This window comes from Chroicocephalus ridibundus, chromosome 3 (genome assembly GCF_963924245.1).
Source record: "Chroicocephalus ridibundus chromosome 3, bChrRid1.1, whole genome shotgun sequence".
In the NCBI taxonomy this organism is placed as follows: domain Eukaryota; kingdom Metazoa; phylum Chordata; class Aves; order Charadriiformes; family Laridae; genus Chroicocephalus; species Chroicocephalus ridibundus.
The window spans coordinates 118,147,684-118,174,044 of record NC_086286.1 but is presented as its reverse complement, the minus strand read 5'-3'; the positions used below and the strand labels follow the sequence as shown (position 1 = coordinate 118,174,044).

Below are 26,361 nucleotides of genomic sequence, written 5' to 3'. Positions count from 1 at the left end.
GGGCTCCCAAAGAGAGATCCAGATTCAGTGTTACAGAATGAAGCCAAAACCCACGAGCGGGCACCAAAGGAACTTGGGAGTGTTGGGTATGGGCAGGGCACTCCAGCCATGGGGTGGGTGTTGAGACTTCCCAAAAGCCGGTGGGTGAGCAGCATTTGGCCGCAGCAGGCACTGCTTGAAATTCGCGTGGTGTATGTGTGTGCTGGTGCTTGGAGCTGCAGCCCCCTCCAGGAGACGAGAGCTGGACCCCTGTCCTGTGGGCTTCCTCTGCACGAAGGGTGGTGCGTCCTCTAACCCGATCTCACCTCCAGGCTTTGTGAGCGTGGTGGTGGCCTCTTCTGCTGCACAGTCAAGATCATGCTTGCCAAAACAGACTGTGCTGCTGGTGGGTTGTGACGGTGTGGTGGTTTGTTTCTCTTCGTCGGGGCTTCCTCTTCCCCTTAGAGAAGAGAAGAGGCAAAAGATGGTCTTGCAGTCCAACGTGTTGACTGCAGGTTTGGTAAAGTGTCTTCTGGAGATCCTAGTGGGCTGGTGCCCTAAACTGTGCTTTCCGTTAGAGCTTGCTGCAGCTTCCCACGGGCTCTGACAGGCTTTGCGATGCTGGCGACGGGAGAAAATGCCCTGAGTCAGATTTGCCAACAGGGAAGGCAGTTTCTAGTGCCTTAGCGATGGCGCTGTGAGCTTTTTCTCCCGTTCGCTCTTCGCAAACGCTGCCCTGGAGATAACGCCTTGAGACCAGAAGTGCCCAGTGAGCGGACACCTGGATCGAGCCATCCCCGCGGCGGGAGACGAGGCCGAGTTTGTATTTCAGCGTCCCCGGCTGGCGGGGCCGAGCCCGGCCCCAGGCCGTGCGGCGGGTTCGCAACGCTCAGCCCCGATCCTGCCGCTGCTGCCGCGGCCGGGGCGGGGGGGCCGGGGCTGCGAGCGCGGCCCGCGCGTTCCTGACGGCCGTACCCGGGGCGGAGGCGGCGGGGGGAGCCGGTGCCACCCCGCTCCGTCACACACACACCCCCCTCATCGCGGCCGGCAGCTTTAAAAGCGGCGCGGCGGGTCGGGCTGGGGGGAAGCAGGCGGGGGGCATCATGCGGCGACCGCTCGCCATCCCCGGCTGCTGCCTGGCCACGGCCGTGACCCTGCTGCCGCCGCTGCTGCTGCTGCTGCCGCTGCCGCCCCCGGCCCGGGGGCTGCCGCCCCGCCGCCCCGGCGCCCCAGGTAACCCCCGCCCCCAAATCTAATTCTTTTCCCTAATCTAAAAAAGATAATTTTTCTGCCTACAAATCTGGGATCTGGTCTTTTTTTTTTTTTTTTTTTTTTGGTAGGGCAAACATCGTGCCTCTCTTTCTTTTCACGTCTTAACGCTACGCGTGCACGCACAACTCTTTCTTCATGTTTTCTCAGCTTTCCAAAGGGCACAAAGCCCTTCTGCTGAATCTTTCTGCAAAAACTGAGTTACGGGATGCGTGTAGAATTACATACAATATGCCTGGAAGGATCCTAGATTTGCGCAGTCCGTCACTCTGTCCAAAGGCAAAATCAACTCTACTACGGGGTCTCCTGAGGGAAGCAAGATCTATCTGTGCAATTTGATTTTTTTCCTTTCTTTTTAACTTGCACAAGAGAAAAATGTTTTTTAATGCATTGAAAAAAAAAAAAAAGTGCTGGGTTTGGGTTTTGCCTCTACTATTGAGAGACGTGTGAATTTATATATATACACTATTTTTTTAACTGGAATGGAATAATGAAAGTCAACTTGATAGCAGCTGGAGAAGGTGCGTCAGGTTCCCAGAACAGCTCTTCGGGGAGTATATTCAAACTGAACACTTTACATTTTGCTATTTAATGCCCTGTTGAGCAGGAATGTCTCTTTTGGAGAAATATTGTGCTTTTGGGTTGTCTGTTTTTCATAAACTGGGAGTACAAATCCATCCCTTGACGGTATCATCAGTGCCAGGGCAGGGTGTCGGGACAGAGAGGGTACAGCTTTAGGTGTCCTGCTATTGCTGGCTTGACTATTTTTCATCTTCCTAGAAGTGACGCTTGTCTCTGATCCGAGCTATGGCTTTTCAGTCTAGATTTATATGTCAGTGAGGAATTTTAGAAGCTAGATGTCCTGGTTCCGGCAGGGATAGGGTTAATTTTTCCTGGTATTCCATGCCATGGGAGCCATGCCCACCCTGAGCTGCCGGGGAGGGGGCATGAAGTCGAAGTTTGGAGCGGGCTGGGGCATCCCGGGTCGCAGCAGGGAGCAGCGGTTACTATTTGTGTTATTGTCATTGTTTTCTTGTTCCCTTTGCTGTTCTGTTAAACTGCCTTTGTCTCAACCCAAGAGCCTTGCCCTTTTCTTACGATTCTTCCTGTATTGGGAAGGCCCGAGCGAGCGGCACGTGGTTCTTTTCTTTGTTGCCGTCTGAGGCTAAACCACGACAGTCCTTTTTGGCGCCCAACGTGGGGCTCGAAGGGTTGAGGTAACGACAGAATCCAACTAGAGCTTGAAAAAACGAATGTGTTGTATGCGTTTATTGTATTAGGCAAATAGTCGCTGCTCACCATGTTGCTTGGTTTGTTCTCATGGCCGTGTTATGTGAATTCCTATATGGCTTATGTACTCCGTCCGATGATTTTTGTTACTTCTGGGAGCGGGATGAGGATTATCATTTTGCTGTCCTGTGCAATATCGGCTTATGAGATGATAACATCACTTGTGAGACAGTTACTTTGGGGCGTTTATGTGGTGTTGCTGTCCTGTCCGTACCTTGGGCACTGTCTCTCAGAATTTATTAATAATTACACCCAGTCTGTGGGGGAAACGGGGGGGGACACTTTCCCCAGATCTTTTGCCTCCCTTTTCTCCTTCGGGTCAGGTATGGCAGCTTTTGAGAATTTTGAATATCCTTGGGATACTCAAACCAGCCTGGTCCTATTGTTATGTCTGCTGAATGTGTTCCAGGTCCTGTTTAAGGTTAAACAGCTATTTAAGACTGCCAGCCGGAGATCTGCTCCGAGGCTGGATAGTCAGGGGTGGCATGGCATGTGGGAGAACATGGGCAGGTACCTAGAGAACTACTCACCTCCAATGGTCTGGGACTTCACCCCTGAACAATTACAGGACCCTGATAAAGTGGTAGAATATTTGAAGGGAAAATGCTGTGGCTATTCTAGAGAGGCACAACTCACCGCGCTGTGCTGGGCCCTGGCCAGTATCTACCAGGCACTGCTCAGTGTTACGCAGCACCCTCAGGGGGAAGAGATGGAGACCAGACCAGCAGCCACTGCGGCTACTGCAACCCCTGCGGCAGCCACTGCGGCTACTGCAACCCCTGTGGCAGCCACTGCGGCTACTGCAACTGCTGCGGCAGCCACTGCCGCTGAACCAGGGAACCAACCCGTGCCAGTATCAGTTGCCCCCATACAGAAGAGGAAGTACACAAAGAAATCAGTTCGCTTAGTAAGAGATGATGATGAACCAGGGTCATCACGAGAGCAGGAGGAAGAGGCAGAACCAGAGATAATTACTCGATCCCTATCCTTGAGTGAGCTGCGGGATATGTGAAAAGATTTTAGCCGACTTCCAGGCGAGCACATTGTCACCTGGCTGCTCCTGGTGCTGGGATAATGGGGCCAGTAGCCTGGAATTAGAGGGTAGGGAGGCCAGGCAGCTGGGATCCCTGTCTAGGGAAGGCGGCATTGACAAGGCAATTGGGAAGAAGACCCAAGCCCTCAGCCTCTGGAAACGACTCCTGTCAGGCGTGAGGGAGAGGTACCCCTTCAGTGAGAATGTTGTATGTCAACCAAGCAAGTGGACTACCATGGAAAGAGGTATCCAGTACCTGAGAGAATTAGCTGTGCGGGAGATGATTTATTATGACTTGGACAATGCCGACTTACCCACAGACCCTGATGAGGTGCAATGCACAAGGCCCATGTGGCGGAAGTTTGTATGGAGCGCACCATCGTCATATGCCAACTCATTGGCAGTAATGGCATGGAAAGGTGAAGAGGGGCCAACGGTGGATGAGGTGGCTGGCCGGCTCCAGCGATATGAAGAAAGTCTCTCTTCCCCCCTTGTCTCAGCTGTGGAGAAACTGTCACGGAAGGTCCGGCAACTTGAAGTGAATATCTCCTACTCCCCACCCATACGGACCAGTGTCTCAGCTATTAGGAGCAGGTATTTCCCCACTCAAGAGGGAGAGTACAGAGGGTACACACCACGAGGCACCCTGTGGTTCTACCTGCGGGACCACGGGGAGGACATGAGGAAGTGGGATGGACAACCTACTTCGACCCCGCAGACATGGGTACAGGAGTTGCAAGGAGGAAGGACAACCACAAAAGGGGATCCCTCCAGGAAAAGTGCCGCCCCAGTTTCCAGGGGGCAGTTACCCAGACAGAGCAGAAGGCCTGATCTTGCTTCTGATCCTCTTGAAGGAACTTCCAAGTCATTTCTGCAAGAAGTGCGTAATGGATACTATGACCAGGATTAGAGGGGCCCTGCCTCCGGCCAGGTGGAGGAAAGGGACAACGGGGTTTATTGGACAGTGTGGACTCGATGGCCTGGCACATCAGACCCACAGGAGTATAAGGCTCTAGTGGACACGGGTGCACAGTGCACCCTAACACCATCAAGCTATAGAGGGGCAGAACCCATTTGTATTTCTGGGGTGACAGGGGCACCCCAAGAGCTGACTGTACGGGAGGCGGAAGTGAGCCTAACTGGGAATGAGTGGCAAAAGCATCCCATTGTGACTGGCCCAGAGTCTCCGTGCATCCTTGGTACAGATTACCTCAGGGGAGGGTATTTTAAGGACCCAAAAGGGTACCAGTGGGCCTTTGGCATAGCTGCCTTGGGGACAGAGGATTTTAAACAGCTGTCTACCTTGCCTGGTCTCTCGGAGGACCCTTCTGTTGTGGGGTTGTTGAGGGTCGAAGAACAGCAGGTGCCAATTGCTACCACAACGGTGCATCGGCAGCAATATCGCACTAACCGAGACTCCCTGATTCCCATCCATAAGCTGATTCATCAACTAGAGGTTCAAGGAGTGATCAGCAAGACTCGCTCACCCTTTAACAGTCCCATATGGCCGTTGCAAAACTCTAACGGAGAGTGGAGGCTATCTGTAGACTATCGTGGTCTGAATGAAGTCACGCCACCGCTGAGTGCTGCCGTGCCGGACATGCTAGAACTGCAGTACGAACTGGAGTCCAAGGCAGCCAAGTGGTATGCCACGATTGATATAGCGAATGCATTCTTCTCAATCCCTTTGGCAGCAGAGTGCAGGCCACAGTTTGCTTTCACTTGGAGGGGCGTCCAGTACACCTGGAATCGACTGCCCCAGGGGTGGAAACAGCCCCACCATTTGCCATGGACTGATCCAGGCTGCACTGGAACAGGGTGAAGCTCCAGAACATCTGCAATACATTGATGACATCATTGTGTGGGGAAACACAGCAGAAGTTGTTTTTGAGAAAGGGAGTAAAATAGTCCAAATCCTTCTGAACGCTGGTTTTGCCATAAAATGAAGTAAGGTCAAGGGACCTGCGCAGGAGATCCAGTTTTTAGGAATAAAATGGCAAGATGGACGCCGTCAGATTCCAATGGATGTGATCAACAAAATAACATCTATGTCTCCACCAACTAGTAAAAAGGAAACACAGGCTTTCTTAGGCATTGTGGGTTTTTGGAGAATGCATATCCCAGATTACAGTCAAATTGTAAGCCCTCTGTATCAAGTAACCCGGAAGAAGAATGATTTTAAATGGGGTCCTGAGCAACGACAAGCTTTTGAACAAATCAAACAGGAAACAGTCCATGCAGTGGCCCTGGGGCCAGTCCGGGCAGGACAAGATGTTAAAAATGTGCTCTACACCGCAGCCGGGGAGAACGGCCCTACCTGGAGCCTCTGGCAGAAAGCACCAGGGGAGACCCGAGGTTGACCCCTAGGGTTTTGGAGTCGTGGATACAGAGGATCTGAAGCCTGCTACACTCCAACAGAAAAAGAGATATTGGCAGCATATGAAGGGGTTCGAGCTGCTTCGGAAGTGGTTGGCACAGAAGCACAGCTCCTCTTAGCACCTCGACTGCCGGTGCTGGGCTGGATGTTCAAAGAAAGGGTCCCCACCACACATCATGCAACTGATGCTACATGGAGTAAGTGGATTGCACTGATCACGCAGCGAACTCGAATGGGAAACCCCAGTTGCCCAGGAATTCTGGAAGTGATCATGGACTGGCCAGAAGGCAAGGACTTCAGAATGTCACCAGAGGAGGAGGTGACGCGTGCAGAAGAGGCCCCACCATATAATAAACTGCCAGAAAATGAGAAGAAATATGCCCTGTTCACTGATGGGTCCTGCCGGACTGTGGGAAAGCATCGAAAGTGGAAGGCTGCTGTGTGGAGTCCTATACAACGAGTTGCAGAAGCCAGTGAAGGACAAGGTGAATCGAGCCAGTTTGCAGAGGTGAAAGCCATTCAGCTGGCTTTGGACATTGCTGAGCAAGGAAAATGGCCAGTACTTTATCTCTACACTGACTCATGGATGGTGGCAAATGCTCTCTGGGGGTGGTTACAGCAGTGGAAGCAGGGAAATTGGCAGCGCAGAGGCAAACCCATCTGGGCTGCTGACCTATGGCAAGATATTGCTGCCCGGATAGAGAATCTGGTTGTGAAAGTACGCCATGTAGATGCCCATGTACCAAAGAATCAGGCCACGGAGGAACATCAGAACAACCAGCAGGTGGATCGGGCCACTAGGATTGAAGTGGCTCAGGTGGATCTGGACTGGCAACATAAGGGTGAACTATTCGTAGCTTGGTGGGCCCATGACTTCTCAGGCCATCAAGGATATAGATGGGCTCGTGACCAAGGGGTGGACTTGACCATGGACACTATTGCACAGGTCATCCACAAATGTGAGACATGCGCTGCAATCAAGCAAGCCAAGCGTTTGAAGCCTCTTTGGTATGGAGGGCAATGGCTGAAATACAAATATGGGGAGGCCTGGCAGATTGATTATATCACACTGCCACAAACCCGTCAAGGCAAGCGCCATGTGCTCACAATGGTGGAAGCAACCACCGGATGGCTGGAAACATACCCTGTGCCCCATGCCACTGCCCAGAACACTATCCTGGGCCTTGGAAAGCAAGTCCTGTGGCGACATGGTACCCCAGAGAGAATTGAGTCGGACAACGGGACTCATTTCCGAAACAGCCTCATAGACACCTGGGCCAAAGAGCATGGTATCGAGTGGGTGTATCACATCCCCTATCATGCACCAGCCTCCGGGAAGATAGAACGATACAATGGATTGTTAAAAACTACACTGAGAGCAATGGGTGGTGGGACTTTAAAACATTGGGATACACATTTAGCAAAAGCTACCTGGCTAGTTAACACCAGGGGATCTAACAATCGGGCTGGCCCTGCCCAGTCAAAACTTCCACGTACTGTAGAAGGGGATAAAGTCCCCGTAGTGCACATGAAGAATATGCTAGGGAAGACAGTCTGGGTTAGTCCTGCCTCAGGCAAAGGCAAACCCATCCATGGGATTGCTTTTGCCCAAGGACCTGGGTGCACTTGGTGGGTGATGTGGAAGGATGGGGAAGTCCGATGTGTACCTTATGGGGATCTGATTTTGGGTGAGAATAGCCAATGAATCAAATTGTGTGTTGTTAATTACTAAGTAACACTGTCGCTGTATGTCCTCATTACTATAATTGCTATCAGTTGTACTACGAGTAAGGCACGGGGGTGACGGGATAAGAACTGACCTCAGCAGCTGGCGCCCGGCAACTTCCTCAAGATCTACATCTTCAGCCCACGGACTGTGAGCATGAGCCACACCGGGTGCACCAGTCACAGCCTCCGAAAAATATAGCATGCAACAGACCAGCACCACCCAGCATCTCACCTGCCCTGAGAGACTGTTCTAACAGATGGAGCCCAAAGCCGTGGATTAAAAGAACTCAACGGACACTTTGGAGGGATGGCCCATAAACTAAGGGCATTATATCTGCATGAATATATATGTATGTATAAATGACAGGGGAAAGTGGTGGCAATTCATTGGAACCTGTAAGATCTGGGCATGGCATAGATGGTATGGAATAAGGGGTGGATAATGTCCTGGTTCCGGCGGGGATAGGGTTAATTTTTCCTGGTATTCCATGCCATGGGAGCCATGCCCACCCTGAGCTGCCAGGGGAGGGGGCAGGAAGTCGAAGTTTGGAGCGGGCTGGGGCGTCCCTCCCGGCAGGGAGCAGCGGTTACTATTTGTGTTATTGTAGTTGTTTTCTTGTTCCCTTTGCTGTTCTGTTAAACTGCCTTTGTCTCAACCCAAGAGCCTTGCCTTTTTCTTCTGATTCTTCCTGTATTTCGAAGGCCCGAGGGAGCGGCACGTGGTTCTTTGTTGCCGTCTGAGGCTAAACCACGACACTAGAAATACTTGTGTAAATGTTCATTTTTACATCTACGACTGCTTCATAAATAATAAGTTCATTTATTTCTCTGCTCTAGAAACCTTTAAACAGTAACAACTTCTAAAAAAGCCTTTGTCGCAGCGTCATTTGCATCTTTTTCCTGTTGGCCTTTATTTCTTCTTCTTGTGTACTTTGGATTGTGAATTACACACAAGAAATAATTCCTAATCAGCAATCTACTTTGTTGCTATCTTAAAAAATATTGTTAGGATCCATTCACTATGTAATCTAGCCAGTTGTTCTACCATTTTGTTTCTGTAGCTTGTAAAAATGGAATTCAGGCTTACGAAAATAAAAAGTAAGTACATTTATATATCCTTATACATCGTCATCACTTGTGTGTTGGCTCTTACATGTGAACTACAACCCTTTGTTTCAAGGATAGCTAGATGTTTTGTGGGCTCAAACGTGGACCTATCTTTTAATATGTAGAAGTGTTCCATTACTTATTACTTGTCAAAATGAATCCTTAAGAATTTCTAATGTGTTGCCCACTATCATTTTAAGCCTCTTCCTAAAGAGTCAAGAGTGCCAACATCTATCTGGTAGGAGTAGTTTGCCGTGACAGCTCTGGCTGCCCTCCGGTGCGAGCTCTGTAGGAGATAACTGAAGTGTTCTCCTTCCTTCTTGACAGACTCTGCCTGCAAGAACCGGCCCCTAGACCTCGTCTTCATCATAGACAGTTCCCGTAGTGTCCGACCTGAAGAGTTTGAGAAAGTGAAAATCTTTTTGTCAGAAATGATCGATACTCTGGACGTCGGTGAAAGAACAACGCGCGTGGCAGTCCTGAATTATGCCAGCACTGTCAAGGTAGAGTTTCCCCTCCGGACCTACTTTGATAAAGCATCCATGAAGGAGGCTGTATCTCGCATTGCGCCCTTGTCTGCTGGCACGATGACCGGCCTCGCCATCCAAACTGCCATGGATGAAGTCTTCACTGAGGAAATGGGCACCCGGCCAGCAACCTTCAATATCCCCAAGGTGGTCATTGTTGTGACAGATGGACGACCTCAAGACCAGGTTCAAGATGTGGCAGCAAGCGCCCAGGCAGCTGGCATCGAGATCTATGCAGTCGGGGTAGACCGGGCAGACATGCAGTCCCTGAGGATTATGGCCAGCGAACCGCTGGATGAACACGTCTTTTATGTGGAGACCTACGGTGTGATCGAAAAGCTGACATCCAAATTCAGAGAGACTTTCTGTGGTAAGATGGCCAGTCCAAGAGGGTAGTGTAATTTGGCTCCTTGTGGCTCCTACTGTGGTTCTGCTCCCTAAGAAAGAAGTGTTTCAGAAGTGTTATGTATCACATTTAAATATTTCCTTTGCCACCCGTTGGGCAAACACGCCAACCCTGTTATTCAGTGGAGGCCAAGTAATGACCTTTCATTTTGAATAGTGACCTTACCGTGCAAGTAACAGACCTGATTTCAGTGGACCTCCTTGTGCAGTGGGTCCCATTTAGTGCAAGAGAAAGCAGGGCAATCTGGCCAGCATTTGGCTCCATATATTTACTGACTTGCCGAGAGCGCACGCTGGAGCCGTGCAGTCTGCTTGTTCCTTTTCCCATCGGGCTGGGAAGCAAGGAAGGGTGGGAGTGTGGTTCTGAAGGGCTCCTTATAGATTCGGAGTCGGAAAATCAGTGTGGCAGGGGAACCACCATGCTAGCTTGAGAAATTTGGTGCAAAGTGCCCAAACACAATGGCAGGTCATCTCGGGATGGGCTTTCTTTCTGCGCTTTCATTGCTGGGCTTTTTCAGTGTGCCAGACTTGCACTTTTCCGTGTTTTTCTGTACCTTGTTTTAGACAGGGAGCTGTGGGATGGTTTGAATTAGCTTTGCTCTTTCAGGGCTGCTCTTGGAAAAATGCAAGATGTATATTTGGTTTGGGCTAGAGCTCCACTAACGATGCTAGGCCAAGTGTGCGTTCTTATTGTCATTCACAGAAAAAAAAAAGGTCAGGTATCTGTAGTATTTAGAACAGCCGATAGGGAGCTACGACACAGCCCTACTCACAAAAATCAAACGATGAATTTTTGACAATTAAAAAAGTAGATTTTTCTAGTAAATTTCGAACAAAATTACTTGTAAAATAATTATCCAGCAATTAATGGGTAAAATCAGGTGTAAAGAACATTGTAAGAGAATTAAAATAACAGCCATTGCCTTGGGAACTTGGTTGGCAATGTGTCCCTTTGTTATTTCAGAGCCTTACTAAAAACGACCACCATACCTTTTGAATACGTTTAGAGTGAACAGACCTCTTTTTCTAGGTATGAACTAAATGTGTAGGACCATCTGTAGACAGGACACTTTGCCCAAGAATTAACATAGGAAATGCCTGGAGGTTTGGCTTGACATCACGTTGTGTCGCTGATGTGACCACATCCTCTCTCTGGTAGCTGGAAGTGGGTCCAAGTGCCCACCTACCAGGACAGGTATGTGCGCTGTGAACACAGCACTAATTTTCCACCCGTGTTCTCGCCAAAGCAAGTCCTTTCATAGCACCAAAGAAAAATCTCTTGTTCTTCAGAGTAAGCCTACTGTTTATTGTGCTGAAGCGTAGGAATTACGCCCCTATGAAGCTGGAGGATGAACCAAAGAGAGCTCACACATACACACTTCTGAGTTCCCTGCATGCAATTAGCCAGCATCTATGGGGCTCATGGACAAAAATGGGGTAAAGGGAATAGTTTTTCAAAAGGTTCCTACAAACCAAATAAATCTAAGAGGGTCTTGTAAGGCAGCGTGGGTGAACTGGGTCTTTTCCAGCTCCAGACTGCTTTTTGGTCAGAAATTTAGACTCACCAGTGACAATTAGGATTTTCTTTGCTTTGGCCAAGGCAAATAAATTTGTTTGTAAAGTGAACTGAAAACAGGAAAACTAATGTTCAGGGGCAAAATAGTTGGCTAAGATCAAGTTGTTGATGCGCTGAGAGCATCATTCAACATGAGACCATCCTGAAGATGGAAAGTCTTAGCCTTGAATTGGTGTCCAAGTCAGTGGAAGCTTGACTTTCCTACCACAAAAATCTGACCATTTGAGTCTGAGGTTCTCAGTTATGGTTGAAAATGTGACCCACAGATTTTATTCATAAGTCATGGAGATGAATTCTCTTATTCCCAAAGGTGTAGCAGAATGAAAAGATGCTCTCTTGGTTTGAGATTTTTTTCTGCCGATGGAAATACAGGACACGCTTTCTATCAGCCTTAGTAGGGGACATCTAAATTTTCCATGTTTTGGAAAATGGGCAATGTTGCCTTGCATTCAGAAAGACATGAGAAGATTCGAGAATTCTCACTTCTCATTTCTTAGCTCACCACTATTGCTTTGGAGTTTGATTTTACCAGTAGTCAATATCCACATTGTAAGTACTCACGTAAATAGCATCTCAGGTAACAACAGACTTGTCTTTCCATTTTTTTCTCCTTTTCCTTTTGATTTCCTCATTCTTTCTTTTCTTTCTTTCTTTCCCCTTTCCCACTTTTTTCCCCCACCTTTTTTTTTTTCCTCCTCCCCCTTTCCCTGTCCCCTTCCCTTCTTCATCTCATCTAAATTTAGTCATCTAAAAATCATTGATGTTTAAGTGAGCATCTGGGTTTCTTTTACAGTCTGTGGAGAGAACAGGGCATCTTGAAGTGACCAAAGAAGCAGCAGATCCAAAGCTAAATACACTTGAGAAAACTTAGTCAGAAGTTAATTAATCATGTAGTTGGACCATCTGTGAAGGAGAAGACTGTCAGCACACACAGTGCGTTGCAGGGACAGCCCAGCATTGCAACAATCGTTTTGTCTGCCACGCTTCTATCAGCTGCCATCCATCACGCTGCTTTTCGTATCGCTGTCCTCTGTTTTCTCAGCCTGATGAGGTGGCCTCACTGTCTGCTGGGGAATTAGCTGGGTCCCCGAAAATCGAATCTCATTTTGTACTTTTGCAGTTTCAGCTTCTCAGGATATTATTTCTATTCTGTCCTTCAATTAGGAGGTTCACATGCTTGTAAAGCTACACTACGGTAGAAGGTTTCCTCCATATCCTCTGTTGGTCTTAACTTTTTAAACCTGGAGCAAGGCAGCTGCAGCCCTCACATACTCATCTTGCACTGGTGGCTTGCTTTGCTGGCTGATACATCTGGACCATCATCATGCAGACACTTTTTTCATCCCCTGAGAAGACTGTGTGTTATCCTACTGCCTCCGAGTCATTTTTCTCTTCCTCCTGGTCTATATGCTCTTTCTGTTGTAGTTTTATTGTATTTGTTTTTTATTTTATTTTATTTTATTTTATTTTATTTTATTTTATTTTATTTTATTTTATTTTATTTTATTTTATTTTATTTTATTTTATTTTACTTTCTGTTGCATTTCTGTTTACATGTTACAGGAACTCATAAATCAGGTTGTACGCCAGTGAGCAGAAGTTAGTAAACTGCCAGACAGTGACTGATAAATTCTGGGATTATTTCGGCTGGTTGTCTGTAATAGAAAGGGACTGGATACAAAAAGCCAGAAGGTCCTTTTCATTGCTGAGTTCTCTTTCCCAGTGTAATGTTACAACATGTTTAAAATCTCTCCCTGGTGCACCCTTTTCAATTCATCTTGTCTTTTTGCCGCCTCAGGTGGTGAGTTATTTCAGTGCAGTTGTTCCAGTGTCATTTACGACCTTTCTTTCTTCTGGCTACAGAATGATGCAAAAGATGCCTGTAACTTTTTGGGACAGTGACACCACACTGACATTTACTACTCCTAATCCAGCAAACGGTGCAAGATGTACTTCTGTATGCAAAATAAATTATTAATGACTGTTTCTTTCCTTTGGGGTGACTGAAATGCCTTTTCTGTAAACGCCCTTCATAGCTGCGAATGTGTGTGCGCTGGGGAATCACGGCTGCGAGCAGGTCTGCGTGAGCAACGGCGGCTCCTACCTTTGTGACTGCTATGAAGGCTACGCTCTCAATCCAGATAAGAGAACCTGCTCAGGTATTATTCTTTCGGTAGATGTTTCCAACTAGAAAAAAAAATCACTTTGAACACCATAATTGACAAGCTACTCGCGTACTTCTGTTGAAAGAGTGAACTTCTGTATCTCCTTCAATAATAATAAATCTAATAATAAATCATATATAGAAGTCTGCCGCAAGTAATGGTGAGATGTAGTTTGATTCCATCACCATCCTTTTTATTATGCCTAAGATCCACTCATTAGGGCCAGATGCCAAAACAAAGTCTTCAGATGTAGACACTGCACAGATATTTTCTCCTACCTCTTATTCTAATTCCTTCAATTACTATTGCTGTTTCTGAGCTGATTCCAAATTAAAATATATTCGAAATTGCGAACATGCACTCCATCCCAACCTGCTTTTTATTAACAATGAATTGTTTCTCTAACATGCCTCTTGCAGCTGTGGACATGTGCGCACCTGGAAGGCACGAGTGTGATCAGATCTGTGTGGGTAACAACGGATCCTACGTCTGTGAATGCTATGAAGGCTACACCCTGAATCCAGATAAGAAGACTTGCTCAGGTAAGAATTAAGGGCTACTTTAATATATGAAACTCACGGAGACATGTTTCCTGTGAGTTACACTCATTATTTCTAGTTGAAAAATTGCTTACAGACGTCAACTCTTAAAATGAGAATGCACCTCTAGCCTTTCCCCTTGGTTCCAGTGACAATAAAATTGCATTTTTCTTTAATTGTGTTGATTAAAAGAATGCAATTTGGCACTTACCTACCATTTTATAGTCTTCACAGTACTTTATTAACATCGCTTAGTCCCTGGGAGAGCATGAACCTATTTCGGAGATGCCCACCAGCACTGTGGCTCCACTGGAGAGTGAGTGCCACTAAGTCCCTAGAGAACTTACAACTTGATGATTTTCTCCCGTTCTCTCCATCTCTTCTGTTGAAACTCAGGGGTTTTTACAGCTTGCTGCTTCTGCTTCCGAAGTCACGCAGGGCTCTGCTATGTAGCAACCCCAGACTTTCACCGGCAGCAGCTTCTTCCTTTCCTTCTCCTTGAATTGGCCCCCTGAAAAAATTGCCTATTATAATTTTTTTTTTTCCCAAAATATTTCTCTGGAGTTGTTTCTTTAAATCCAGGAGTTTGGCACAGCACCAGCCTTAGGGTAGCTATTTTATAACTGGTAGGTGCATCCCTCCCTTTGAGAGCTCCTAAGCATTCTTCTCACTGAAGTTTTCACTCCTTATTTCTGAAGAGAGAACATAATCTGCTAGTGCTCCTGCTTTTTTGTTTGTTCGTTTGTTTATTTTCTCACTAGGCTTTATATCTCTTTGCCACTTAATAGCATTTCTACATACCGTGCCTGGCTTTTTGTGCCTGCCTTCAGCTCATGGATGAAAGTATGAAGTTAAATTTGGATTCACCATAGTTACTGCTAATATTGCAAGAAGCAACTTCTGCCTGGACACGTGGCAGGTTATCGCTCAGCTCAGTATGGTGTTTTAGCTTCATCTTTACTGGGGATACTCAGGACTGTTAGAATTGATGATGAAAGTCAGAATTGCATGAGATGTGGTATAGTAATGTCTTGCAGTCCCAGTAACTGCCTCCTCCATTAAATAATTAGTAACTGAATTCAGTTGTCTGCAGCATAATATAATAACGCAGTAGGGCACCGGCTGAATCCTGAATTGAATCCTAATTAAATTGTTTTTATAAATGTTGAAGCATTTAAAACGCTTGAGCGTCTGGGAGGGATTAAGAGGTTTCTGTTCTAAAACGTGGTTCACCGCAGCCATGGACACGTGTGCACCTGGAAGGCATGATTGTGCGCAGGTCTGTCTGAGCAATGAGGGATCCTACAGCTGCGGCTGCTTTGAAGGCTACACTCTGAATCCAGATAAGAAGACTTGCTCAGGTAAGACCTGATTAAGGAAATACTGTGTTCAGCTAAAAGCAAGTAGCTTTTAAAAATCCATTTAATTTATGTTATTTTTCCGATAATTTATCCAAGAGTTTCTGTACAGCTCCTGAAAACGCAGCGCAACTTTATTTCTTCGTGTGTCCAGTAATAATTTGAGACCCATGACTCTTCTACAGTTGCGTGAAGCTTGTAATTGGTATCATTAAAATGCCATCTGGCATTTCCCTGAGGACTTCACAGTATTTTCACGCCCATGGAGCACGAATTGTCATATCCACCAGAGAGAGGAGAAGGATAATATATTTGGTGGGAGTATGCGATGTGTACCTGTGTCAGCAAAGCAGCACAAGGGAATGAGATGAAGGAGAACAAGGACTGCGCTGGGAGAGAGATTACAGTCTGTATCACCATGAGTGTGATCACTCTTTCTGGTGGATGTGCTTGGACCTTAAAAAAATACTCCTTATTGCTCTAGAGGATGGAGGGAAATGTTCTTTCCCAGTTCTGGTCTCTTGTGGAGACGCATAGATGTAGCTGTTACTTAAGGAAGTATATATAAATATATAGTACCTACAAATTAATATGTATTCTCTACCATTTTCACTTAATTAGGATTTGAACATCACTCATTTCTTTGGATGTCTCACTGATGCTTTATTTACACAAAATCTTTTTTTTCGAATTTCATCATAATCCCTTTCCTCACTACATTTTGTATGACAAAGCGCTGAACCTAGGCTTCCAATTCCAGGAGGTTCCCAGGCAAATCTCTCCAGTTAAGTCATAGGTCTCGTATCTCAAAGAGGTGAAGCCAGAGGGCCTCAGTATTTCTTCCTGCCTAGTTTAGGAGACAATTTTTTAAATTTCCTTCCTTCCCTCCCTCCCTCCCTCCCTCCCTCCCTCCCTCCCTCCCTCCCTCCCTCCCTTCCTTCCTTCCTTCCTTCCTTCCTTCCTTCCTTCCTTCCTTCCTTCCTTCCTTCCTTCCTTCCTTCCTTCCTTCCTTCCTTCCTTCCTTCCTTCCTTCCTTCCTTCCTTCCTTCCTTCCTTCCTTCCTTCCTTCCTTCCTCCCTCCCTTCCTTCCTTCCTCCCTCCCTTCCTTCCTTCCTTCCTCCCTCCCTCCCTTCCTTTCCTTCCTCCCTCCCTCCCTCCCTCCTTCCCTTCCTTCCCTCCCTCCCTCCTTTCTTCCCTCTGTCTTTCTTCCTTTCTTCCTGTCTTTCTTTCTGTCTTTTCTTTCTTTCTTTGCCTGTGCCTGATTGAACTGTGACCTTACTGCAAAGATATCCAAATATAGGAACTCCTTCTCAGCTTGGCCTTTCAGAGTTGACGTGCTAAATTTGGCAGAAGACATCAGCCTCACACATCAAGTGCCCACTTTGTAACTGGCAGCGGATGCCACGTCTCTCTTTTTTTTTTTCGCAGCCACATATACTCTTCTGTTTATGGTCTTTTCACTCCATAGAACAGTGTCTTATCCAACTCAATTAGAGCTGAAATAATGCCAAATGCTCTCTTAAAATCCAGATACTTGTTCTCTGAAATTCCTGTGGATAATTATTTTGTAACTGGGTCACTGCTAGTTCAGTTCCTTTTGCAATCTGTTACAATTGCAAAAAAAGTATCGCCAGTGTTCCAAAAATCGTATTAATTTTGTGACGTGGATAGCCAGATAAAAACATACTCTGTGTACCCCACTATGGCTAATTGTGTGCTGACATGCAATAAACGCATCCTGGTTTGAATCCAAATGAAGATATGTTTGCTAATGGGGATTACTAACATCAACTAAACTGAAGTTTGGGTACTGGTTAATATTCTTTTCTTCTCCAATGCCTTCCTCAGCTGTGGACATGTGTGCACCTGGGAGGCACGACTGCGAGCAGGTCTGCGTGAGAGATGATCTCTTCTACACCTGTGACTGCTACCAAGGCTACACTCTCAACCCAGACAAGAAGACTTGTTCAAGTAAGAGCAGATTACTGTTCCCTATTGCCCATGCCCTCCCCAGCTAAGTACATGTATTTGAATAGCTCTCATTAGCAGTATGTATTATTAATTAGCAGTATTAATATATTTGGATCTGTTTGAGAAACTTTCACACACATTCAAGTGTTACAAGACAGTTCTATGTCCCTCTGCCTTTTCCACTTTGGGTAACATTCAGAGATACAAAGCGCTTTATATGCGACAGTGCTAGTAACTGCTCACCATTTGGTCTTTCTTTATCATAACTAAGGCCTTCACTCTATTTAAAAAAAAAAAACAACAAACCAATATTCAGCAATCCCAGAACTGAGAAATAATTGAAGAGAGAAGAGCAGGGGTTAGTCACATAGTCACATACTTTGCAGTACTGTGGAAACTGCGTGCCACCATGCAGGGGACAGTCTGAGGTGGCGTCCTCCCGTCCAGCCTGAATTTCATGTTGTTGTTTGTTTCTTTAGCTTCTCAGCTAACTGAGTGTTATAGTAAAAATGTCATTTTAAAAAAAACCCAAACATTTCTTTCTTTCCTGGTCTCCCTACTGTAAAGTTATTGCGTGCTGGAAACTTTTCCTAGCATGCCTTTGGAGGTGATCTGGCACTACACATCTGGTGGGGTTGGGCAGCTGTGGTCGGAGTGAGCATGGACTGTACAAGGTAAGGACCGAGGGAGACCCCAGTGAGGCAATTCGTTCATCTCGCTGCCCCAAGGCATGAACAGTTACACATCTCAGTAGTTCCTGGTAAGATTCACATAGGACAGGCTCCCAGCATGGAAAAAGATTGCCATCGGGAAGCCTTAAAAGAAGTTATCTTTCTTTCGGATAACTGTTTCTCCAGAGTGCATTCTGTAGGAAGGGCCGTATGTGCACCAGGAAGCCACGACTGAGCAGGTCTGTCCGAGCAATGGTGGATCACATGCCTGGGACTGCTATGAAGGCTTTGCCTTAAATCCAGATGAGCAAACATGCTCAAGTAATAATTTAATGTTTGGGGTTTTTTTTCCCCTGAATATATCTATTCAAGTATCTCTCTTTTGAAGTACCTCTCTTTAACGTGTTAAATCCTTTTAATCTGCTTGAGAAACTTTCTATCAACTCAGAAGCTCCCTGGAAGTATAATGCCTTTTCATTAGTGTCCACTAATGTTCTGAGCTAGTTTGATCCTTCTTGTTTAGTTATAGCAGTTATTGTATTTAAAACTACAATTGATTCTTACTTATCACCACACATTTAAGGACTTCACTGTATCTAAAAAAAAATAATCAGTTATAATCTGCATTTCCTTATGAAATGGGAATAACTGGGGGGATTGGCAAGGCAGGGTTCTGGGGCATCTGTCTCTGGGGAGTGGGACACAATCGTGTACCAGCACTCAGAGGATGGTGGGGGGCCAGAAGGAAACAGAATTGGTGTCAGAAGAACTACTGCAATGCTACACCATATGTTCTTGTCCACTCCTCCAAGGTGAGTGGGGCAGGCATGAACTCACCAGCTGCCTTCCCTTCACCACATGGACAGTAATGGCATCAACTGTTGGCAGAACCTCTGCACCATTTGACGTAGAATCATAAGTAAAGTTGGGTTGGAAGGGACCTCAAGAGGTACCTAGTCTGATCTCTCGTTCAAAGCAGGAATAACTTGACATTACATCAAGTGGCTAGGGACCCTGATTAAGAACCAAGTTATAAAATACATGGATATAGCCAAACACCATCTGCACAAGTAGCAATTTTTTGTAGGTCTGGGCTTAAACATAGATGCAGTGTAAAAACACAACACCAGCATGTTTTATATGACTTGTTGGGCATCCCAGTGGCAACGGGAGTGTCCAAGATTTTGACTATCAAATACTGGAAGACTCTGCATTTCACAGAAGGACTGTAGAAGACTTCACGGTACCCTTGGGTGGTTGCCAAAGTTGGTTGGAAAACTAATTTCGTTAAAACAGACATAATCCAAGGAGGATCTGTATCTGTCATTGGAGCATTTAAATGCAAACATAACAAATTAACTGGCAGTTGGTTGGAAACCAACCATGTTGATGTGATATTTTGAACTGGCCTTCCTCCAGCTGAATCTTGAACAGCTCTTCTTTGTATATTGACCATAAAGCTGGTGGAGCATTCCAAAAAAGGGAGCTGGACAAATACAGGTTCAGTGGAATCAAGGAGACAACAGTTTCAACATTGGCTCTAAGACAAATGAATTTCTACACCCCTAGAAATGAATCTGTTCATAGATTTTTTTCAGTGAAACACGGAATGAACAGCCTTTTGAAATTGATATCTTTTAGTCTATATTTTTCTGTAATTCAAGCAGCCATCAGTTTTCTTGCAAAATGGAAATATCAATGGCATAAACCTAAAAGAGAAACTAAAACAATTCAGAAAAAAAGATGCATTGTATCCAGCTATAATATTTCTATTGTTTTGCTCTTGTAATGCTCACATAATTTGTTTAGCATTGATCCGTTATGCATTTATACACCTACAGAAAAAAATAATTGAATAATCTGTTGTTGCTTTTGCAAGCAATGTAAAAAAAAAACAAACCATGTATAAATAGACAGGTATTACATACAAGTAATCCCTCTTGACAACTTGTTGAAAGAATGCGTCATAATTATAGGCCCTCTTTTAAAGAGGCTCCGCCTTTGGAAACCTATTATTCTGGTCTCATGTGCAGAGTAATCTCAGTGCTGTAGCTGTGCTTCAGTAGCTGTTGGTATGTTTGTTCTTAGCCTGCGCAAGCGGGGCAGCTTGCCTTAACTCCCCGTTTTCTTTACGGAGTAGGTGAGGTTCAATTGCCTTTCATGTGGCTATGAACTCACAGCCATCAGCTGATGCCTGATGTTATTATACCACAATGAAATTTTCACCTCTCTGAGCCCTTTGTGATCATCCCTGGTTTTGTGGTGGATTATGGAGGAAAAGGAATTCTTAAGGACAGCTGAGGCTGGTCCCCTGTAAGTCTGGAAGACTGAGGGCAAGACATTGAACAGACTGAATGGAACCAACGTGGAGTATGTTAATGCTTACTTTCTCTTTCTAAGACAGACTGATGACTTCTCTGTCATACTAACTGGCTCCTCAATTAATATTGCGGTGCCTTTCTACTAGATTTTAAATTCATTTGGGCCTATTTGAATGTTCCTGTTCCCTTCATCCATATTCATGTGACAATGGAATGGACTTGTGTCTACGCCTCTTGATGAATCAAAAATGATACTCCCTATGCATGTGTATAGCCAACGCTACAAACCAAGAGTCCTTGTGGGGTGATACACATTGATGATTTAGCTGAACCTTATTGCTTAGTATTTAAAATTAATACATGTGTTCCTGCTTTCATTTTTGTACTGTTTACCAGGTGGTAAATTCAATTATTCTAATAATTCCTTCCCAATATGAGACTTACTGACTATCTAAATTCCACCCACATCTCAGAAACTGATGTAAACTGACCAGTTTCTGACACTCACCGACTTGTGTATCCAAAATCACTACATGCCTTCCTGCGTGGCTTGCAAAACTGCAGGAGGCATTCTCAGAAGTGCTGCGTTTGGGAGTGATGGGTACCCCAAATGCCAATACAATCCAGCTTTGACAGGGCAGCAACCTTGACTTAGATTCTATTAGATATATTTGGATATGAAGAAGAAATCCTTGACTATGCAAGTGGTGAGATACTGGAACAGGTTGCCCAGAGACGTTGCAGATGTCCCATCTCTGGAAGTGTTCAAGGTCAGGTTGGACAGGGCTTTGAGCAACCTGATATAGTGAAAGATGCCCCTGCCCATGGCAGGGGGGGTTGAACTAGATGACCTTTAAAGGCCTCTTCCAACCCAAACCATTTTATAATTCTATCATTCTTCTGGAGAGATGCTTAGCAAGTTAGTCATGGCCTTAAATACAGCTAATTGGATAGATTCTGTTTACAGTGATGCCAGTGGCCTTCCTGTGTGGATAATCTAATGGTCAAAGTACTACTTACAAGACAGAGACCTGGACTGCAGGTTCCTCTCAGTCTGCATCACTTGAACACACTCATTTCATGTCCCAGGGTGCCCTACCTTTTGGGATGGGGGATAGTCTGGATGACAGGGAGAGATAACAGGTGAAGGGAAGATTCACTCTAGTGCAGCAATTAGAGTTGATGGGGAGGCTGGCTGGTCCCTGCACTCAGGCCTCTTTTTATATTTTGTTCAATAATGGTCTAATTTAAAGAATACAGAGGATCCAGGTAGGCGGGCTTCTGCTCCCCTGCTCTGCTTCTTCCTGGGTTAGAGTCAAGCTCTCTCTTGCCTGTCCTGTTTCTGGACTATGACACTCGTATCTCTCACTGCACGCCGACCCCTGTTCACTGCCGTCCCTCCTTCCCGACTGCCCTCGGTTGCAGCTTGCTGTAATCTCACAGCATGAGTTCAGCTCCCATCGCAGAATCAAGCGTTTTAAAAGTTCAGTAATTGTCATATTCTAAATGCTGTTTTCTCCCTTAGAAGCCATAACGAGCAGCCTCGTAACAACTGAAGAATCCTGTAAGTGTGAAGCCATAGCTGCCCTGCAGGACTCAGTCACCTCACGTCTTGAAGCTCTGTCCGCAAAATATATCCTTTTTCTTACATGATCTGCATTCAGCTCTTTGCTGGTATTTTAGAGGGAGCTGCTTTGATGGGAGCCAGGGACGCACCTCACAACAGAATCTATTTTCCTATTAATTTTATAAATGTTATGGAGCAAAATCTTGGTTGTTGCAAATACCATTATGCTTTCATATTTCATGAAGGGCTTTAGTATCAAGATACAGATAAAATGCACACGTCCGTGTCACCTAGATGACACATGCTATGATGTTGAACATCAAGTACTGCTTTGTTCATAATTCTTCCAGATGATTTTACTGTTACAACAAATGTTCAGTTTTGACCCCTCCTCTTAGTAGTGTGTGCATGTCCCAACATTTTCAAGACACCCAAAACAGGCAGTGTGACAACAGTCTGACCATTGCTGCAGTTATTCCTCTGCATCCCAACTCTGCAGACAGGCACTGTCCCAAGCAATTTTCACGCACCACCTTCTTCTCCGGGAAGATGTGCTAGCTTATTAATACCCAGCTGCTGGGATATACGAGAATGGGGGAGCTGCGAGGCAGGGTGCCGAGGCTGGAGGCACCAGGCAAGCCTTGGGTCCGCGGGACATCCGGGGTGCAGGCTGGCTGCTGCCAGCTATGCTGCGCTGGAATTTGCCAGCTTCATTTACTGCAGCGTGGCGCCTGCGGAGAGCAAAGCAGGACACTGTATGTTAACTCACTATTTATACAGATAAATGAATTTTTCAGTTCACCAAAGTTTCTGAAAGCCAAATGAAAACTTCTGCCAAGGACACAAGACTTTCCCAGTTCTTGAATAAATTCAAAGTTATTTCTATAAGATGTAGCTGCAAATCCCTCTTCTTGCAGTGTGCCTGGAGTTCAGTTTATCTTCCTGGGAAAGGTGAAGGGAAGACTCTGATTTTCCTTAGATTATAATATATAATTACAGGGAATCTAAGTAGTTAAAACAGAACACCAAGATAATTAAACCTGGAATGTCATCTCAATAGTAGTACGTGCTTCAGAGAACAATCTTTTTGCCCCAAAGAGCTAATGTTAAGCAAGAAAATGTGGTGGTTTCAAGTTATGAATATACTTTATTACAAAGAACTGAGGTTTTCTTTCAAAGTTATTCTTTAGTGTGTAATTTGTATCCCCAGCATCCTTTCAAGACAACCTGGGAAAAGCAGAGGAGACAATCACTTGCTGCTCCTCAGCCCTGAATGTCACTTGGTCCAGATCCTTTCTAAGAAATTATTGAGATCATCTGGGAAGTTGCCAGACCTTGTCAGATCTCTAAAACGTTTTGAAATCTCTGGTTCAAGACATGTATTGACCTCATTTAGGAAACAGACTGTTTGTTGAAAATGTCACAATGAGAAAGCGTATAAATAAACCAAACCTTATAAATTATATCCATCTATTATATTTTCCTTAACAACTGACCACTAGATGAAGTGTCTGAGAAGCTGCAGGCATATCAAAGCAGACAGCAGGTCGTCTGAGCTATCATTCTATTTAATTCTAAAATAATCTTTCAGAAGCAATCCTTTTTATTGTGTTCAGCAAGCTTTATTTTGTTGCACAGCTTACAAAACAGCAGTTGGTTTGTTATTATTGACAAATGTCAAGAAGACTTCAGGAAGACGACAGTCTTGAAAATGCAGTGACCCTGAGGATCTTCATGTAGTCACTTCATAACCATAAAGCTACCTATACCTGCTGCGCTTCACGTTGTACTACAAGTAGTACAGCGGGTACTGCTTTTCTGCAGTAACTGCATTTTATAAATAAATACAGAAAAAAATGAATGGATACGGTATATCACATTATATAAAACTGTGAAGTAGCAAGGCAGAGCAAAAAAAGTGCCTAGGCCATCTGTCCATTAAATGGGGAAGTCATTTGGGGTCTTGTAACTTATTTTAATAAAATAAAGTATGATCAGCACACTGATGTTGGAAGTTTTTTTGTATACGACTTAAAGAATGTGTTATGAAATAAAGTGTTTAACAAAAGCAAGGAAACAAAACCTCAAAGATAAAGAAGGCATAAATGGCAGAAATGCACATAATTAAACAGGATACTATCCCCATAGTTGGAAAAAGATCTGTTTGATTTTAAACCTACAAGTCTTTGTTAATACAGATAAAAGGTTTAATAGTAATTTCAGGTATTAATAATGTTGTTTAACACTCAGAAGGATGAAAGACATCCTCCAATTTAAGGTTTTTATCCTGCAAGATTTACTTAAGTTATTAGTCAGTCGTTCCTGTTGTCATACCACGGACTTTACTGGGACTACTTGTATCAATTGGGCTTGTAGGATAAAATGCACAAGCTAACAATTAAAAAATTTAGTTGTGAAAGGAATCCACTCATTTTGCACACTTGGCATTTGTAATCATCCAAATGCTGTAAAAACGATATATAAATAAATTTGAAGATGGACTCAAAACTATGATGATTCTTCTTTTTTTTTTTTTTTTAGAATTGAAAAATCCAACATATTTTGGGGAGCTTTGCAATATAATTACACAAAATATTGTATCGGTAGCTGGTATGCCGAGGACATACTATAACAACATCTGTGCTTGCTTCATACCTTGCACAGAATAGATACAGCCAACTGGAAGGAAAAGCGGTGGGCAGTTCAGTTATGACGTTCACTGGGCATGGGAGGGAGACTTCAGATACGTCTATACAGTAACCTTAGGTTAGAATATAATGCTAAATAGCACAGGTGAACATGTGGCACAGCTTCAGCAAGGGCTAAAAATGAGACTATAAACTTTCTGAGACTGCTGGATTGGTCTGTGGTTAGTATTTTGTGTTATTAATTTGATATTAATTTGCTGTGGTTCAATTAGTTTAGCGTGGGACAACCTTGCTATGCTACACTTGCTTCCTTAAAGTGCTGTGTATGCATATTTTTTTCTGTAAGTCATGGAGTTTTATATCCAGCACTTTACTTTGCTTACTTTCATGTCCTCTGCTTAAACATGGGTATTATAAAAGGATTTACAGGGCCAGAAGTATGCCTTGGCCTCCGCAATTGTTAAGAATAAACAAGTTGTAAATCTAATGCAAGACTTTTCAGCTTCTTGGCAATTGGGAGTGGATGACATCAGCCCCATTTACACTAAGGCCAGTTGTCAGACGAGATGTATAATTTTATATGATAGTGGAAAATTGTCCTGGAGGCCAGATGTGTCTTGCAAGCTGTCTGCTGGGCAAGCTTGGTTTCATGCATTAGTATTCATAACTCCATTTTATGTTAAAAATGATAGTATTTACATTCAATTCCTCTGAGCAATTATCTTGTCTCACTTTGTTTATGAGCACCAGATAAAATTCCAAGGATATAAGCGATTTCTTAAAAATTGGACATACCAGCACGTCCTATTGATTGAACATTTTTATTTTAAGTAAAGATGTACTTGATATGGAATAAGTAATTATGCTGTCTTAATTATTGGGGCAGTAGAACTTTAAGACTAATGCAGAGAACTGTTATGAAAAGAACTAAATTTAATCTTTTGGATGGTATTTTAAAATTATTTTTATTCAGAATAGAAAAGAATAGAATTTCAGTTGGAAGTGACCTACAATCATCTAGTCCAACTGCCTGACCACACGCATTTTCTAAATTACCTTCAGCTATCTTATTCAGCTCTAAGACGCTTAGAGGGATTCAGCCAGCTTTGCTTTATAGTTCTTACGTATGTGCTTCTAAGTTGGCATCAGTCAAAAAGCTGGATGCCCAGTGCTCCTCACTGTTGCATGTTCATGTAACTTCAACAAAATGTCATGATAAGCTGTGGCTGGTTCTATTTCTCTGCACTTCCAGTTATCTTCTCTGAGCAGATGGGAACGCACTAAACTTGACGAGACACAGGTTTAAGAACTTGGCTTCACCATGATCCTCCTTTGACACTGAACAAATTGCTTATATTTCAGTGTTTATGTTGTGAATAATTGCACTGTGGAGTGCTTAACTGCTATGAAAGTGAGGGGGATGCCCTGGGAGACATGGCACTTCTGTTCCTCCTATGTCAAGCAGGCCACTTAGAGCAGGATGCAGAAGACACAGGATGGACCATCTTCTGTACATCTCCCATGTTCCCCTTTTCTGTCAATCATCTGTATCATGAATAGTGTGGTGAGCCGGACTAGGGAAGTGATCATCCCCCTGTACTCGGCACTGGTGAGGCCCCACCTCGAGTACTGCGTTCAGTTTTGGGCCCCTCGCTACAGGAGGGACATTGAGGTGTTGGAGCGTGTCCAGAGAAGGGCTACAAAGCTGGTGAGGGGCCTGGAGGACAAACCTTATGAGGAACGACTGAGGGAGCTGGGGTTGTTTAGCCTGGAGAAGAGGAGGCTGAGGGGAGACCTTATCACCCTCTACAACTACCTGAAAGGAGGTTG

At 44.8% G+C, this 26,361-nt stretch overlaps 1 protein-coding gene across 1 annotated transcript; it reads left to right on the top strand.

Moving 5' to 3' along the window:
* The first annotated feature begins 765 nt into the window (after nucleotides 1-765).
* On the top strand, nucleotides 766-24,305 carry MATN3 (matrilin 3). Its single transcript, XM_063330535.1, has 8 exons — nucleotides 766-1,212; nucleotides 9,111-9,680; nucleotides 13,328-13,450; nucleotides 13,876-13,998; nucleotides 15,234-15,356; nucleotides 17,202-17,324; nucleotides 21,842-21,949; nucleotides 23,383-24,305. The coding sequence occupies exons 1-8, from the start codon at nucleotides 1,083-1,085 to the stop codon at nucleotides 23,436-23,438; spliced, it is 1,356 nt and encodes a 451-aa protein (XP_063186605.1). The 5' UTR covers nucleotides 766-1,082; the 3' UTR covers nucleotides 23,439-24,305.
* Nucleotides 24,306-26,361: the final 2,056 nt, after the last annotated feature.